Source organism: Amblyraja radiata, chromosome 4 (assembly GCF_010909765.2).
Source record: "Amblyraja radiata isolate CabotCenter1 chromosome 4, sAmbRad1.1.pri, whole genome shotgun sequence".
NCBI lineage: Eukaryota > Metazoa > Chordata > Chondrichthyes > Rajiformes > Rajidae > Amblyraja > Amblyraja radiata.
Genome location: NC_045959.1, coordinates 48,819,620 through 48,837,952, shown reverse-complemented (window position 1 = coordinate 48,837,952; position 18,333 = coordinate 48,819,620). Strand labels below are relative to the sequence as shown.

The 18,333-nt window shown below is 45.2% G+C and overlaps 1 protein-coding gene across 2 annotated transcripts in view; it reads left to right on the top strand.

Moving 5' to 3' along the window:
- The window catches only part of prex2 (phosphatidylinositol-3,4,5-trisphosphate dependent Rac exchange factor 2), a 352,555-nt gene that overhangs the window by 183,575 nt on the left and 150,647 nt on the right, over nucleotides 1-18,333 (top strand). For both annotated transcript variants that reach the window (XM_033019360.1, XM_033019359.1), the window contains one exon: nucleotides 13,051-13,133. In XM_033019360.1, coding sequence (XP_032875251.1) covers nucleotides 13,051-13,133 — 83 coding nt within the window. The remainder of the gene's footprint in view (nucleotides 1-13,050; nucleotides 13,134-18,333) is intronic.

The window sequence follows — 18,333 nt, the reverse complement described above, 5'->3', positions numbered from 1 at the left end:
AATCATATTGGGTGTAGGTGGGAGGTTTGCTGGCCACAGAGGTACATGGAAAAGTTGAAAAATTAACAAATATTTGATCTCTCATTTCAAGATTCTACTCGTGTAGGGAGGAACTGCAAAAGCTGGTTTAAACCGAGGATAGACAGAAAAAGTTGGAGTAACCCATCATGTCAGACGGCATCTCTGGAGAAAAGGAATAGGTGACGTTTCCGGTCGAGAGCTTCTTCAGACTGAAGAATGGTCTCGACCCGAAACGTCACCTATTCCTTTTCTCCAGAGATGCTGTCAGACCCGCTGAGTGACTCCAGCTTTCTGTCTATCCACGATTTTACTTGCCTACCTGCATGTCTTCTGCATGTCTTTTAATTTTACATGGTGATTTTGGAAATTATCTATGCGACTATATGCATCTCATGACGGAAAGCATTTTGACTAAATTATTGTAACAAGGTTACAGAACAAATCATGGGGAAAGAATAAAGAGGGAAATTTTAGAAAATTCAGTCTGAGATGGAACTTCGAAAGGATATTGGGAGAGAAAATCCATGGACAAAATGTCGAGAAAAGTTGGAGTAGGTAGCAGAGGAATTTGCTGATCAAAAATGAACAATGGGTCAATCCCACTTCCTCGGTTTTGGGTTAAATCTGGAGATTATGGCTCTTGGTGTCCTTTTCAATTGAAAGCATATCCCCCCCATCATGGCTAGTTCCAAATTCCCATAAAAGTATTTCAATCTCAAATCTCTTCTCATCCTTTCACTAAATAATTTAAATATTTAATAATTGTGTAATTACAACATAATTGATATTTATAAAATAATAATGGATAACTCAGCCTCTTAGTTCTCCATATTTGCCTTCACTTGATTTTTCATAATTTTATGCACCTCAGTTAAATCTGCCTTCAACCTCATCTTTTTTAGTGAAAATAATTCTTGGCAAGACTGTCTCTCTTCTTGAATCTCCAAACCTGCTTTAAATCTACACCCTTTCTAGTGCTATCCCATCCTTACTGTAGAGCGATGATTAGAATTGTACACAGTGCTCTGGTCGAGACATAACTGGCATTTTATATATTTTCCAGATGATCACTATCTTCATGTATTAGGTGACTCAGCCAATAAAGGCACATTTCCCATATGCCCTTAACCATCTTATCCATAGTGCATTTCTGGCACTCCGTTACCTCTGTTTCTGAAAAATTCTTAGATTACTGTGGGTTTGTTTGCCTTATTTATATTCCCCAAATGTATTATCTTGGGTTTGACTTCCAAGAAGATGGTTGAGTTAATTTTTAAGAATAAACTAGACCAAGTGCAGACCCGTTGGGTCTGTTCCCCCAATGTGCGGTTGTGGGGGGGGGAGGCGGCATGCAGCGTCACACACACTAACTCTCTCTCCCCCCCAGGGGCAGAGACAGAGACACAGAGAGAGAAGGATAAGAGGGAGGGTGGGTGAGGTGGGAAAGGTGGGAGGGAGAGGGGGAGGGGGGAGAGAGGAGGGGAGAGAGGGGAGGGAGGGGGGGAGAGGGAGAGGGGGGGGGGGGGGAGGGGAGGGGGAGGGGGAGGGAGGGGGGTGGGGGGAGGGGGAGAGAGAGCGAGGGGAGAGGGGGGGGAGAGAGGGGGGGGGAGAGGAGGGGGGGAAGAGGAGAGGGGGGGGGAAGAGGAGAGGGGGGGGGGAGAGGAGGGGGAGGGGGGGAAGAGGAGGGGGGGGGGAAGAGGAGAGGGGGGGGAAGAGGAGAGGGGGGGAGGAGGAGAGGGGGGGCGAGGAGGGGGGGAAGAGGAGAGGGGGGGGAGAAAGGAGGGGGGGGGCAAGAGGAAGGGGGGGGAAAGAGGAGAGGGGGGGGAAGAGGAGAGGGGGGGGGAAGAGGAGAGGGGGGGGGAAGAGGAGGGGGGGGGAAAGAGGAGGGGGGGGGGGGGGGGGAGGGGGGGGGGGGGAAGAGGAGAAGGGGGGGAAGAGGAGAGGGGGGGGAAGAGGAGAGGGGGGGGAAGAGGAGAGGGGGGGGGAAGAGGAAGAGGGGGGGGGAAGAGGAGAGGGGGGGGAAGAGGATGAGGGGGGGGGAAGAGGAGAGGGGGGGGAAGAGGAGAGGGGGGGGGAAGAGGAGAGGGGGGGGAAGAGGAGAGGGGGGGGGAAGAGGAGAGGGGGGAGAAGAGGAGAGGGGGGGGGAGGGGGGAGGGGGGGGAAGAGGAGAGGGGGGGAGAGGAGGGGGGGAGAGGAGGGGGGGAGAGGGGGGGGGGAGAGGAGGGGGGGAGAGGTAGGGGGGGAGAGGAGAGGAGGGGGGAGAGGAGGGGGGGGGAGGGGGGGGGGAGAGGGGGGGGGAGAGGGGAGGGGAGGGGGGGGGGGAGGAGGGGGGGAGAGAGAGGGAGGGAGGGAGAGGGGGGGGGGGGGGGAAAGGGAGGGGGGGGGAGAGAGGGGGGGGGAGAGGAGAGGGGGGGAGAACCTAAAAAATCATTTTAGAACCAAAAAAGACACATTCTGCAAGCATTGTAGAACCAAAAGAGACACTTTTTGCAAACATTTTAGAACCAATAAACACTTTTTGCAAACATTTTAGAACCAATAAACACTTTTTGCAAACATTTTAGAACCAATAGACACATTCTGCAAGCATTTTAGATCCACTAAGGACACTTACATTTGAGTAGACATGTGTTCAGTATTATTCACAGCTCAGAGAAACGTGACCCTCTGCCTTCCTCCAGCTTGAAGACACTGATTGAGGCACACCACTTCCTGGTTTTATAGTCCCTCCCCCCTGCCGCTAGCAGGGGCAGCAGAGAGAATGGGGAATTTTGTAAAATCATTAATATCTCTGTCATTTTTATTCAACGGGAAAAATCCTCAGCACACATATGGCGGAGGGGGGCTCTGAGCAAGGTGGCCAAAATTGACAGCCGTAGGTGGCAACGTTCTCTCGGAAATGTTCCCCCAACGTGTGGTTGTGTGGGGGGGGGGGGGGAGGCGGCATGCAGCATCACACACTAACTAACCCCCCTCCCGCACTCACGCTAATGGAGGGGAGGAGGGGGGGGAGAGAGGGGGGGGGGATTGGAGGAGTGGGGGGGGGGAGGAGGAGAGGGGGGGAGGAGGAGAGGGGGGGGAGGAGGAGAGGGGGGGGAGGAGGAGAGGGGGGGGAGGAGAGGAGAGGGGGAGGAGAGGAGGGGGGGGGAGAGGAGGGGGGGGGAGAGGAGAGGGGGGGGTGGAGAGGGGGGAGAGGGGGTGGAGGGGAGGGAGGGGGGAGGGGAGGGGGGGAAGAGGAGAGGAGAGGGGGGGAAGAGGAGAGGGGGGGGGGAAGAGGAGAGGGGGGGAAGAGGAGAGGGGGGGAAGAGGAGGGGGGGGGGAAGAGGAGGGGGGGGAAGAGGAGAGGGGGAAGAGGAGAGGGGGGGAAGAAGAGAGGGGGGGGGAAGAGGAGAGAGGTGGGGGGGGGGGGGGGGGGGGAGAGAGTGCCTTTTTACTTCAACCCAAACCCAAACAACCATTTGCAGGCAGTGCTTTTTTTTACCTCTAACCATATTTTCATTTTCAAACCAAATTAAGGGTACTCACAGTGCTGTGGACATTTGTCAGTGTCATTCAAAGCTCTGATTGAGGCACACCACTTGCAGAGACCGATTGATGCACACCACTTGCTGAGACTGATTGAGGCACACCACTTCCTGGTTTTATAGTCCCTCCCCCTCCCTCCAGCGGGGGCAGCAGAGAGAATGGGGAATCTTGTAAAAACATTAATATCTCTGTCAATTTTCATCAGCGGGAAAAATCCTTGGCACACATGCGGCGGAGGGGGGCTCTGAGCGAGGTGGCCAAAAATGACGGCCGTAGGTGGCGGCGTACTCTCGGAAACCGCAGCACAGAAGGCCAAAACCGGTCAATAACAGAGTTTTAGTAATATAGATACTAGACTAAGTGGGAACCGTTGGGTCCCAGCATCACACAGGAGGGCTGGTCATCCAATGCAATATTCCACCTCTCCACCAATTCTAATATTGGTGGCCAGTTGGGAGAGGGGGGGCTTTCTGGAGCGCTAGTATGGGTGTTGTGGGCTGAAGGGACTGGTTTCCAGAGGGCTAGTATGCAAATTGTGCGCCAAATGGATTCTTGGGCTGGCATCTCAGTCAATCAAGCCTGTTGTGCTGGCAACTCACTCACTCACGGCTGGTGGGCTGGTAGTTGACTCACGGCTAATCCTTGAAATTCTATTTCAAGCAGGGTATAAGGCCACCAAATTCAAGTGCAGTTTCTTACCACTTCTAGCAGGGTGCAAGGCCACCAAATTCAAGTGCAGTTTCATACCATTTGAAGTAGGGTGCAAAGCCACTAAAGACAGCGAGTCGTGACCTCTCCCTCCTCCATCTTGCAGAGACTGAGCCACACCCACATTTCCGGGTATTATAACCCCCCCCCCCCCCCACCGGAAAAGGGGTGGCTTTCATCGAGTGATTGACAGGAGAGAGATTCTCAACATTTAAAAAAAAAAAGTAATAACACTTTTATTTTTCATTGATGGGAAGAATTCTCTGCACCTGCTCAGCGGAGGGGGACTGAGTAAGATGGCCAAAAATCACAGCCGTAAGTGGTAGCGTTTTATCTAAAATCAATATACAGTGCAAACAGGAAGTGAGTGCATTTACAGTAGTGCCTTTTAACTTCAAGCCAAAGCACCCAAGCCACCATTTGCAGTAAGTAGTGCATTTCAACTTCATGCCACCATTTGCAGTAAGTGGTGCCTTTCAACTTCAAGCCAATGCACCCAAGCCACCATTAGCAGTAAGAGATGCCTTTCAACTTCGTCAAAGCTCCCAAGCCACCATTTGCAGTAAGTAGTGACTCTCAACTTCAAGCCAAAGCAACCAAGCCACAATTTGCAGTAATAGTGCCTTTCAACTTCATGCTACCATTAGCAGTAAATAGTGCCTTTCAACTTCAAGCCAATGCACCCAAGCCACCATTTGCAGTAAGTAGTGCCTGTCAACCTCATGCCACCATTTGCAGTAAGTAGTGCCTTTCAACTTCAAGCCAATGCTCCCAAGCCACCATTTGCAGTAAATAGTGCCTTTCAACTTCAAGCCAATGCTTCCAAGCCACCATTTGCAGTAAGTAGTGCCTTTCAACTTCAAACCAAAGCTCCCAAGCCACCACTTGCAGTTAGTAGTGCAACTTCATGCCACCATTTGCAGTGCCTTTCAACTTAAAGCCAAAGCACCCAAGCCACCATTTGCAGTAAGTAGTGCTTTTCAACTTCAAGCCATAATTTGTAGTAAGTAGTGCCTTTTAACTTCAAGCCATTGCACCCAAGCCACCATCTGCAGTAAGTAGTGCCTTTTCTACTTCAAGCCAAAGCACCCAAGCCACCATTTGCAGTAAGTAGTGCATTTCAACTTCATGCCACCATTTGCAGTAAGTGGTGCCTTTCAACTTCAAGCCAATGCACCCAAGCCACCATTAGCAGTAAGAGATGCCTTTCAACTTCGTCAAAGCTCCCAAGCCACCATTTGCAGTAAGTAGTGACTCTCAACTTCAAGCCAAAGCAACCAAGCCACAATTTGCAGTAATAGTGCCTTTCAACTTCATGCTACCATTAGCAGTAAATAGTGCCTTTCAACTTCAAGCCAATGCACCCAAGCCACCATTTGCAGTAAGTAGTGCCTGTCAACCTCATGCCACCATTTGCAGTAAGTAGTGCCTTTCAACTTCAAGCCAATGCTCCCAAGCCACCATTTGCAGTAAATAGTGCCTTTCAACTTCAAGCCAATGCTTCCAAGCCACCATTTGCAGTAAGTAGTGCCTTTCAACTTCAAACCAAAGCTCCCAAGCCACCACTTGCAGTTAGTAGTGCAACTTCATGCCACCATTTGCAGTGCCTTTCAACTTAAAGCCAAAGCACCCAAGCCACCATTTGCAGTAAGTAGTGCTTTTCAACTTCAAGCCATAATTTGTAGTAAGTAGTGCCTTTTAACTTCAAGCCATTGCACCCAAGCCACCATCTGCAGTAAGTAGTGCCTTTTCTACTTCAAGCCAAAGCTCCCAAGCCACCATTTGCAGTAAGTAGTGCCTTTCAACTTCAAGCCAAAGCAACCAAGCCACCATTTGCAGTAAGTAGTGCCTTTCAACTTCAAGCCAATGCTCCCAAGCCACCATTTGCAGTAAGTAGTGCCTTTCAACTTCAAGCCAATGCTTCCAAGCCACCATTTGCAGTAAGTAGTGCCTTTCAACTTCAAACCAAAGCTCCCAAGCCACCACTTGCAGTTAGTAGTGCAACTTCATGCCACCATTTGCAGTGCCTTTCAACTTAAAGCCAAAGCACCCAAGCCACCATTTGCAGTAAGTAGTGCCTTTCAACTTCAAGCCACAATTTGTAGTAAGTAGTGCCTTTTAACTTCAAGCCATTGCACCTAAGCCACCATCTGCAGTAAGTAGTGCTTTTCGACTTCAAGTCAAAGCTCCCAAGCCACCATTTGCAGTAAGTAGTGCCTTTCAACTTCATGCCACCATTTGCAGTAAGTGGTGTCTTTAAACTTCAAGCCACACCCAAGCCATCATTTGCAGGAAGTAGTGCCTTTCAACTTCAAAGCTCCCAAGCCACCATTTGCAGTAATAGTGCCTTTCAACTTCAAGCCAAAGCTCCCAAGCCAGCATTTGCAGTAAGTAGTGCTTTCAACTTCAAGCCAAAGCACCCAAGCCACCATTTGCAGTAAGTAGTGCCTTTCAACTTCATGCCACCATTTGCAGTAAGTAGTGCTTTCAACTTCAAGCCAATGCACCCACGCCCCCCATTTGCAGTAAGTAATGCCTTTCAACTTCAAGCCACACCCAAGCCATCATTTGCAGGAAGTAGTGCCTTTCAACTCCAAGTCAAAGCTCCCAAGCCACCATTTGCAATAAGTAGTGCCTTTCAACTTCAAGCCAAAGCAACCAATCCACCATTTGCAGTAAGTTGTGCCTTTCAACTTCATGCCACCATTTGCAGTAAGTGGTGTCTTTCAACTTCAAGCCACACCCAAGCCACCATTTGCAGTAAGTAGTGCCTTTCAATTCATGCCACCATTTGCAGTAAGTGGTGCCTTTCAATTTCAAGACACACCCAAGCCAAGCATTTTAGAACCAATAGACATTTTTTGCAAGCTTTAGAACCAATAGAAATATTTTTGCAAGCTTTAGAACCAATAGACCTTTTTTTGCAAGCTTTAGAACCAATAGACACTTTTTTTGCAAGCTTTAGAACCAATAGACATTTTTTGAAAGCTTTAGAACCAATAGACGTTTTTCCAAGCTTTAGAATCAATAGGCACATTCTGCAAGCATTTTAGAACCACTAAGGGCACTTACATTTGAGTGGACATGTCTTCAGTGTTATTCACAGCTCAGAGAAACGTGACCCTCTGCCTTCCTTCATCTTGAAGAGACTGTGTGGCACACCACTTCCTGGTTTTATAGTCCCTCCCCTCTGCCGCCAGTGGGGGCAGCAGAGAGAATGGGGAATTTCGTAAAACATTAATATCTCTCATTTGTAATCGACGGGAAAAATCCTCGGCACACATGTGGTGGAGGGGGGCTCTGAGCAAGGTGGCGAAAAATGACGGCCGTAGGTGGCGGCGTTCTCTCGGAAATCGCAGCACAGATGGCCAAAACCGATCAAGAACAGACTTTTAGTAATATATAAGATAGATAGATGTGTAAATGATGAAAATAAAGAATTTAGGGCGATTGTAACAACCTAGAATGGGACAGAATGGTCAGATATTTGATGTAACGAGCTGGATGGACTAAAGGCTATTTTATCTGAACTTCAATGTTTCTATTGTTTTGTGAGTCATTTATTCATTCCCAATGTTTCAAGTGCATTGCTTTTGGGCTATGTTAAGTTTCCTAAAATATAAAATGATGGGACTAAACATATTGGATGTAAAATCATGATCCTATCTCAATTTGTGATAAAATCCAGTCATATTGCTTACTGTGGTGAATTTTGTTTAGAATGGACGAGTATAATTTATATTTTTCTTATCCAGGTAATTATGAAGCTCCTTTTCTTGCTGTTAAATAGAGAAAGGCTTGGGTAGAGTAGATGTGGAGAGGATGTTTCCACAAGAGGGAGAGTCTAGGACCTGAGGCCACAGCCTAGAAATTTCTTTGGTGAGAGGGTGATAATTCTGTGAAATTCATTGCCACATAAGGCTGTGGAGGCCAAGTCAATGGATATTTTAAAGGCAGAATTAGATAGATTGTTGATTAGTACAGGTGTCAGAAGTTATGGGGAGAATGCAGCAGAAAGGGGTTGAGAGTGAGAGATAGATCAGCCATGATTGAATGGCAGAGTAGACTTGATGAGCCAAATGCCCCAATTCAACTCTTGTCACTTATGAAATGTGAATGGTTCTGAAAGGATTGCGTGGTCAGTGTTTTTTAAAAATAATTATTTGTAGTCTGAGGTTTTCCCACTTCAGTGAACCCGAGTCCCCTGAGGGGTATGTGGAAGATTGGACATCCTGAACTTGAGATGCATTATCCTTGCCCTTTCTCGTTCCTCCATGAGTCAGAGGATTTGAAGGTTTTGTAGGAAAGTTTATTTACTGAACTGTTCTGAAAGTCGGCTGGGCCACAAGGCATGGAATACTTTTGGCCATGATTTACCAGAAAGGCAGATTGAATCAATTGCTGAAAATGTTTAGTTTCATTTATTTCCAGTCTCTTGTAACTGGTATCCAATGGGTCTGCATCTTAGGTGAACCGGCTGTCCAATGCTCTGAGTTTCTTTGACAGTTTGTGCTGGATTTTCCAGGCTTGCCATCTTAAATCACTAAAAACATCAGATCAAAGAAACAGAAGTTGGAATAGGCAGTATATTCCGGACTGACCACCCCCTCCCCCATGTTTGCTCCATCAACCAGAGGGCAATGCTGAATTTCTATCTATCTCTTAGATGTCACTCGGACTATTCTTGATTTATACCTTGCACTAAACGTTATTGCCTTATCATGTATCTTATACAATGGCTTGATTGTAATCTTGCATTGTCTTTCTGCTGATTGGATAGCATGCAACAAAAGCTTTTCACTGTACCTTGGTACACGTGACAATAAACTAAACTAAAACTATCGTTCAAAAGATCATGTTTTTTTTTCCATCTTTGTTATTTTCCTGCACTAATGTCATACTGTCATCAAACGTACATCAATTGCCCCATATTTGTGGGCAACTTGCTGATTGCCTCAACATGTTCTTTCTTTAGTTGTTGAGCTTCTCAGCTACAGGTTCTTTGGTTGCTCAAGTCAATATGTGTTCTTGATGTCCCAATAATGGTCAAGTCCTTTATTAACAATCATAACTTGCTCTTCATTACCTATGCAATATGATGCAATTCTGAGTAATTGCAATGGGCTGTTGCTTATGAACAGGAAAACAGCAATAAAACAGGTGAACCAAATAATGATTAAAGGGAGAAGAGATCTTGAGGCCTGTGTTTTTATTGTTAAGATCTTGTTTAACTTCTCAAGCACATTTATAAATTGAAAGAAGGTTAAATCCTTCAAAAGAAAAAATATCAAAGACATTTTCAAAATGTGAAGGAAGGAAAACGTTTCTCTTTCCCCTGTCTCTCTCTGAAGAAGGGTCTCGACCCCAAACGTCACCTATTCCTTTTCTCCAGAGATGTTGGCTGATCTGCTGAGTTGCTCCAGCTTTTTGTGTCTACATTTTCAAAATAACTTAACAGTGTTTACCCTGACAATTTTTACTTCTATTAAAAAAGTCAATTAAATTGCAACACTGGAGATATTCAGCAGATAATGCAGTATTTAGGTAGAGAGGAACATAGTTAATGTGGTTAAATCACTGATACAACTTTACTATGTAGCAGCTAGATCATCTACTGTCTTGACACTTCCAATAATCTGCCTTCCTGTTAAAAGTGGTTCTGGTTTTGCTGTCTTAAACCTCCTCTTAAACCATAAAAGGGTACAGAGAAGATTTACGAGGATGTTGCCAGGACTTGACGGCCTGAGCTATTGGGAGAGGTTGAACAGGCTGGGACACTATTCCTTGGAGCGCAAGAGGATGAGGGGTGATCTTGTCGAGGTGTACGAAATCACGAGAGGAATAGATCGGGAGACGCACAAAGTCTCTTGCCCAGAGTAGGGAAATCGAGAACCAAAGGACATAGGTTTAAGGTGAGGGGGGAAAGATTTAATAGGAACCTGAGGGGTAACCTTTTCATACAAAGGATGGTAGGTGTATGGAACGAGCTGCCTGAGGAGGTAGTTGAGGCCGATACTATCGCAGCGTTTAAGAAACATTTAGACAGGTGCATGGTTTGGAGGGATATGGGTCAAATGCAGGTGTGGGAATGCTGTAGATCGGACATGTTGGCCGGTGTGGGCAAGTTGGGCCGAAGGGCCTATTTCCTCGCTGTAAGACTCTATGACTCCAAGAATGACATCTCTATTCTTCTGTCATTTACCAATTTAATACAGCTGATAAGAGGTAAAAGTTGAATCTTTAATATGAAACAAACCTTCACTACGATTGTGATGGTGAGATAAAGAAAAACCATAGCAAAATGATGCCGATGGGAAGTTTTCGTACTTTCTCAGGGAGACTCCGGAATGTTGGTTCCTTTATGTTAATTGATTTGATGAGATCATTAAACTTTTTATGAAATAGATCATTCAAGAGATTCTAATGACTGCTTTACAACTCCATCATTCTCAATCAATGACTGCAAAAGCATAATAACTTATACTGTGTCATTCCATTTGATCTGAGCAAGTATCAGGCTAGTATCCTCACCACAGTTTTAAACTGTCTTTCCCAGTTGTTACTTGTCTGCACCAACAAGACCTGCTCTGAGCAGTCTGAATTAATTTTAAATCATTAATTTGGAAAGGGTGTAAAAGAGCTTGCCAGGATGTTACCTGGACCTGCGGGCTTGAGTTGTAAAGAGAGGTTGGATAGGCTGCGACTTTTTCCTTAGAAGCGTTGAAGGCTGAGGGGTGACCTTATTGAGGTGTACATGATCATGAGAGGAGCGGATAAGGCAATTACTCTTAGTTTTTTTTCCTGGCGTAAAAGATTCAAAAACTATGGAGCAGAGGCTTAAGATGAGAGAAAAGAGATTTACTGTAAAATGGATCTCAATGGTAACTTTTTCACTGAGAGGGTCGTTGTATCTGGAATGGGCTGCCAGACGAACCCATAGAAGCGAATACAGTTAGAACTTTTAAAAGACATTTGGACAGATGTATAGATAGGAAGTGTATTCGGGGGGGATATGCCCCAAATGCAGGCAAATGGGACCAGCCCATTATGCCCAAATAAATGACTGGATTTTTAATTTCATTAGGTCTGGTGCTAAAGCTTGTGTAAAGGTATGTGCTGCATGCTCTATGTAAATCCACAATGCATCACTGTGGATATTCATCGTACCCTAAGAAGGCAGATTTTGGACTTCACAATCCACGCATTCAGTCCACATTCGTCTTTCAAGATGGAAATAAGGTTGTGCGGCAAACATAAATACAGAAAGGGATACGTGAGAGATTAAAGGGAGGGAGAAATTGAGGGTCAGCCATGGGACTTAGAAGGAATAGGTGAGAGGGGTTGTGGATGAGGAAGTCTTTGGGAGGAGGGGGTGTCAACCAGGTTCTTGCACAACCCGACGTACAAACAGTACTGGAAAAGCTCATCTCTGATTAATCCATTCATTCTTATTTCCTTCAGAACTAGGTATTGGTGTTAGTAACGGAGTGTGGCAAGGAGGAATTTTGTCTCCTATTTTATTTAATGTTTATATGGACGAATTGTCAAATCAGTTAAATAGGCTAAAAACTGGCTGTCTTGTGGGCAACACTATTGTTAATCATCTGATGTATGCAGATGACCTGGTCCTGCTCTGTCCATTTAGTACTGGGCTGCAGCAGATGCTGAAGGTGTGCTCTCAGTGTGGCCTTGATTATGACATTAAGTATAACGCTAAGAAAAGCCGCATAATGGTAATTAGAAGCGCTGAGGACAGGGAATCAACTTTTCCGACGTTTTATTTGTCAGACAGTCCTCTTGCTGTGTGTGAGGAAATTAAATACTTAGGTCATGTCATATCTGATGACTGGAAGGATGACAAAGACCTCTACCGACAGCGCTGTAAAATTTATCTTCAAGCCAACATGCTTATAAGGAAGTTTTATATGTGCTCTGATTCTGTGAAGTGTTCCCTGTTCAGAACCTACATCACACCGTTATATACTGCTCAATTGTGGTCTAATTATAAGAAAAAGAGTATGCAGAGGCTTAAGGTTGCATACAATGATGCAATGAGGTTGCTACTTCATGTCCCTAGGTGGCATAGTGCCAGTCAATTGTTTGTGTCCACTAGAGTGCCAACCTGTGAGGCACTCTTAAGACAGCTGATGTTTAGTTTTATGTGTCGCCTGGACAAATCAGAGAACCACATAATTGAAGCCCTAGTCAGCCCTCTGAAAAGCTGCTATAGATTCACTTCTAGGCTAAGACGGCATTGGTGCAATAGCTTATATATATTTTAGACTAATATACCATTTTTTAATGTATCTTTGTAATTCTTTGTACTGTTTGATGTGTTATATGGACCTGTGTCTGAAATAAAGCTTTAATAATAATAATAATAATCTTAGAAATGCAGTTGGCAGTAAAATCAAAAATTGAGATAAAATCAGAGAAACAAATGTTTGAATAAGGTACCTGTCTTCAGAGATTGGATTGCATGTCTGTCTCCCTGGAAGCCTTTAGTGAAATTGAAAGAGGGCACGTTAGGGGTCACATTTGCTATTGCTTTGGATCTAAATTATCGCAGTCTTTCTCACCCCATCACTGGTAATTGTATTTGATAATTGTATTTAATAAACTTATTAATAGGGATAGATAGGCATTTGGTGTTTAGCAAAGTAATACATTATAGATTGTACTCCTTTAATTAGACATATGCTGAATGCAGTTTGAATAGGTGAATAAAGGATCATTAAAAGTTCATAAAGTGTGCTGTGATTAATTAATAAGTTTCATTTTTTTTGTATTTTGCAGGCGATGAGCTGCCTTGCAGTGTACGCATTTCCCATGATAAGCAAGATAAATTACACGGCTGCCTGGAGCATCTCTTTAGTCAGGTGAGCCAAAATTAATCCTAACTATTTTGCTAGTACAATACAATACAATACAATACAATACAATACCTTTTATTTGTCATTTGAACCTCACATGAGGTTCAAACGAAATTTGGTTTCTGCAGCCATACAAAAAAAGAACCAAGACACACACCAACACAATTCAATTCACATAAACATCCATCACAGTGAGTCCTCCTCACTGTGATGGAAGGCAAAACTTGTCTCTCCCCTGCTCTCCATTCCTCTCCCGAAGTCGAGGTCAAAGCCCCCGGCAGGCGTTAGCAAGTCCGCGGCCACTCAAAGCCATGCCGGGCGATGTAGGGCCCTGCCCCGGGTCTTGATGTTGGAGCCCCCGGCGGGCGCTAGCAAGTCCGCAGCAATTTACAGCCGCGCCGGGCGTTGTAAGGCCCCGCTCCAGGTCACTCTCAACCCCGCAATTCGGGCGGGAGAAGTCGCCATTGCCGGTGCCCCGCAAAGCAGTCTCCCACCGGGGACCCGCGAGCTCCCGGTGTCACCATCCACCTGAGTCGGGTTGCAGCAGCTCGCTGCCGCAGCTCTCCACGCTCCGAAGCTGGCTAGCTCCACGGAGGTAGGTCCGTAGGTCCACAGCTCCACAGCTCCACAGCTCCACAGCTCCACAGCTCCACAGCTCCACAGCTCCACAGCTCCACAGCTCCACAGCTCCACAGCTCCACAGCTCCACAGCTCCACAGGCTCCGTGACTTCAGCCCCCAGGTCGCTCCGGTTGGAGGCCGCTCCACGGCGCTAGGCCCCAACGGCAACGGAGACCCGACAGGGAAAAGGTCGGGTCTCCATGCAGGGAAGAGATTTAAAAGTTTCCCCCACCCACCCCCCACCCCCCACACATACACATTTAAAAACCCACTACAAACTAAACCCTCAACAGGACAAAAAAAAAAAAAATACACAGACAGACTGCAGAGGCCACTGCGACGTCGGTCGCGCCGCCCACTTCCTAACAAAACTTTGAATAGGTTTGCTTAACATGACCTCACTTTCATGAATCCATGTTGACACTGGCCAATCCTATTATTTTCCAGGTGCCTCTCCCTTTGCAATAGATTCCAATATTTCCCCCACCACGAATGACAGCCTCTCAAGAGAATAGTCCCCTGAGATCTCTCTTCCTTTTGTAAACCATGGTGTTATATTTGAAGTTTCTAGAACTACCAGTGTTCAGTGTCTTGCTGGTGATCAAACATTCATGGAGGTCATTGCTGGATATCCGTGCAGCAATGAATTTGAAACAAGGAACAGCAGATGCAGGTCTACACAAAAAGACTCAAAGTGCTGGAGTAACTCGACGGATCAGGCAGCATTCCTGCGAAACATGGATAGGTAATGTTTCCAGTCGGGAACCTTCTTCAGTTTGATTGTGTGGATCAGTTTGAAGAAGGGTCCCCGAACCAAAATATCACCTATCCATGTTCTCCAGGGTTGCTGCCTAACTTGCTGAGTTGCTCCAGCACTTTGCTTCCAATTATGATGTTGCCTTTGTTCCCACTATGTATTGCGGGTTGAATGTATTAATTTACTTTAATAATGTTTCAGTGTAATTTGGCATTCGTGATTCACATATAGACAATAGACAATAGGTGCAGGAGTAGGCCATTTGGCCCTTCGAGCCAGCACTGCCATTCAATGTGATCATGGCTGATCATCCCAAATCAGTACCCCGTTCCTGCCTTCTCCCCATTTCTCCTGACTCCGCTATTTTTAAGAGCCCTATCTAGCTCTCTCTTGAAAGCATACAGAGAACCTGCCCCCACCGCCCTCTGAGGCAGCGAATTCCACAGACTCACCACTCTCTGTGAGAAAAAGTGTTTCCTTGTCTCCGTTCTAAATGGCTTACTCCTTATTCTTAATCTGTGGCCCCTGGTTCTGGATTCCCCCAACATCGGGAACATGTTTCCTGCCTCTAATGTGTCCAAGCCCTTAATAATATGTTTCAATGAGATATCCTCTCATCCTTCTAAACTCTAGAATGTACAAGCCCAGCTGCTCCATTCTCTCAGCATATGACAGTCCCGCCATCCCGGGAATTAACCTTGTAAACCTACGCTGCACTCGTTCAATAGCAAGAATGTCCTTCCTCAAATTAGGGGATCAAAACTGCACACAATACTCCAGGTGTGGTCTCACTAGTGCTCTGTACAACTGCAGAAGGACCTCTTTGCTCCTATATTCGATTCCTCTTGTTATAAAGGCCAAAATGCCATTTGCTTTCTTCACTGCCTGCTGTACCTGCATGCTTACTTTCATAGACTGATGTACAAGGACCCACAGATCCCGTTGTACTTCCCCTTTTCCCAACTGGACGCCATTTAGATAGTAATCTGCCGTCCTGTTTTTGCTAACAAAGTGGATAACCTCACATTTATCCACATTAAACTTAATCTGCCATGCATCTGCCCACTCCCCCAACCTGTCCAAGTCAACCTGCATTCTTATAGCATCCTCCTCACAGTTCACACTGCCACCCAGCTTTGTGTCATCTGCAAATTTGCTAATGTTACTTTGAATCCCTTCATCCAAATCATTGATGTATATTGTAAATAGCTGCGGTCCCAGCACCGAGCCTTGCGGTACCCCACTAGTCACTGCCTGCCATTCTGAAAGGGACCCGTTAATCCCTACTCTTTGTTTCCTGTCTGCCAACCACTTCTCTATCCATGTGAGTGCTCTACCCCCAATACCAATATAATGTGGGAGCATAGACCTGTCATTGTGATGTGGATGTTCTTAGAAAATGGAAGGCTAGAGGCGCTACACCTTGACAGGACAAATCAAAATAGGACGTACATGGTAAATGGTAGGGAATTGAAGAATGCAGTTGAACAGAGGGATCTGGGAATAACCGTGCATAGTTCATTGAAGGTGGAATCTCATATAGACAGGGTGGTAAAGAAAGCTTTTGGTATGCTAGCCTTTATAAATCAGAGCATTGAGTATAGAAGCTGGGATGTAATGTTAAAATTGTACAAGGCATTGGTGAGACCAAATCTGGAGTATGGTGTACAATTTTGGTCGCCCAATTATAGGAAGGATGTCGACAAAATAGAGAGAGTACAGAGGAGATTTACTAGAATGTTGCCTGGGTTTCAACAACTAAGTTACAGAGAAAGGTTGAATAAGTTAGGTCTTTATTCTCTGGAGCGCAGAAGGTTAAGGGGGGACTTGATAGAGGTCTTTAAAATGATGAGAGCGATAGACAGAGTTGATGTGGACAAGCTTTTCCCTTTGAGAATAGGGAAGATTCAAACAAGAGGACATGACTTCAGAATTAAGGGACAGAAATTTAGGGGTAACATGAGGGGGAACTTCTTTACTCAGAGAGTGGTAGCGGTGTGGAATGAGCTTCCAGTGGAATTGGTGGAGGCAGGTTCGTTGGTATCATTTAAAAATAAATTGGATAGGCATATGGATGAGAAGGGAATGGAGGGTTATGGTATGAGTGCAGGCAGGTGGGACTAAGGGAAAATAATTGTTCGGCACGGACTTGTAGGGCCGAGATGGCCTGTTTCCGTGCTGTAATTGTTATATGGTTATATGGTTATATGAGTACTTACCAGGGCCATTTATTACGTAATCCCCTGAATACTGTTAACTTTGGCAGATACACATTTTAACAACTCTCTTCCCTTCGAGGACAACAATATTCACCACCATAAATCAGAACACTGTGGCTTCTTGTTTTCTTTTGTCCTTTGGCCCCAAGCACACATACAAGCGTGATATATATTCAGCATTAAAAATGAGATCCCAAAAGCAGATCTTCCATAAATAAATTATTTTCTACATTATTGACAATTTCAGTGTGTGACACAGGAAGTTTATCCTACTGTGTAAGAAAATAGAGGAAGGTGGAAGGGAAAGATCGAGGTGAAGAAAAGAAGATGAACAGACATTTCTTGATGCCATGTGCATAAATTACTGAACAGGACACAGTTGGTTCTCTGTTCATTGTTAGCAATGGTGGTGATGCTTTCTGACTGCAGAAAGCAGAATGCAAAATTTGAGAATAGCAAATAACATAGTACCTGAAAACATGTTAAGTTGCCGGTACTTACTTTGAAGTTTACCTTGCCTTCAGGATTTCATACCGATTACTTTTAACTTTAACGAATATTTGTTTTTATTAGTGTAGGCAATGTCTAATAGGTGATTACTAAGTGATCTTTAAGGTCACCATTGCATTTAACTTTTAGTAATGACACGCAGTAGTATAATGTGTGGGAAGGACCTGCAGATGCTGGTTTAAACCGACGATGGACACAAAAAGCTGGACTAACTCAACGGGACAGGCAGCATCTCTGGAGAAAAGGAATAGGTGATGTTTCGGGTTGAGATCCTTCTTCCAACTGAGAGTCGGGGAAAGGGAAACGAGAGATATAGTCGGTGATATCGAGCGATATAGAACAAATAAATGAAAGATATGAAAAAAAGTAACGATCAATGAAAGGATCCATTGTTAGCTGTGGGCGAGGTGAAAATGAGTTATACAGACAATGAAACTCACCAGGATGACAGTGAAACTAATACAACGACTAGGGTGGGGGAGGGACGGAGAGAGAGGGAATGCAAGGGTTACTTGAAGTTAGAGAAATCAATTTTCATACTGCTGGGTTGTAAGCTGCCCAAGCAAAATATGAGGTGCTGCTCCTCCAATTTGCGTTTGTCCTCACTCTGACAATGGAGGAGGCCAAGGACAGAAAGGTCAGTAGGGGAATGGGAAGGGGAGTTAAAGTAGACCAGTAGTTTGATGTTGCAGATGCGAGTTGTGCAGCTGACAGTGCCGTACATTTCCTTAGTGATGAGAAGGCACATCATGCTATTTAGTGAGAAGAGGCTGTGTAGATGCTCTATGAAAGTATTATCCCAGACTATGCCTATCGTCAATACCTCAAGTAGGATGTGCAGGAGTTCAGCTTACCTCAACGTTCTGATAGTAGACAAACTAAGTGGACTAAAAGCTTATAGGTCTGTTGGGGGCTGTTGTCTTAATATGCTAAAAGAGACAGCTACTGAGATGGTGTATTCATTATTTATCATCTTCCAAAGGCTCTGGAGAAGTGTCATGGGATTGCAAAACCTTAAATGTGATATCCCAATTGAAAAAAGGAGGGAGACAAAAAGGAGGCACCAAGACCGATTAACCAATGTATATTGTCTTAAAAAT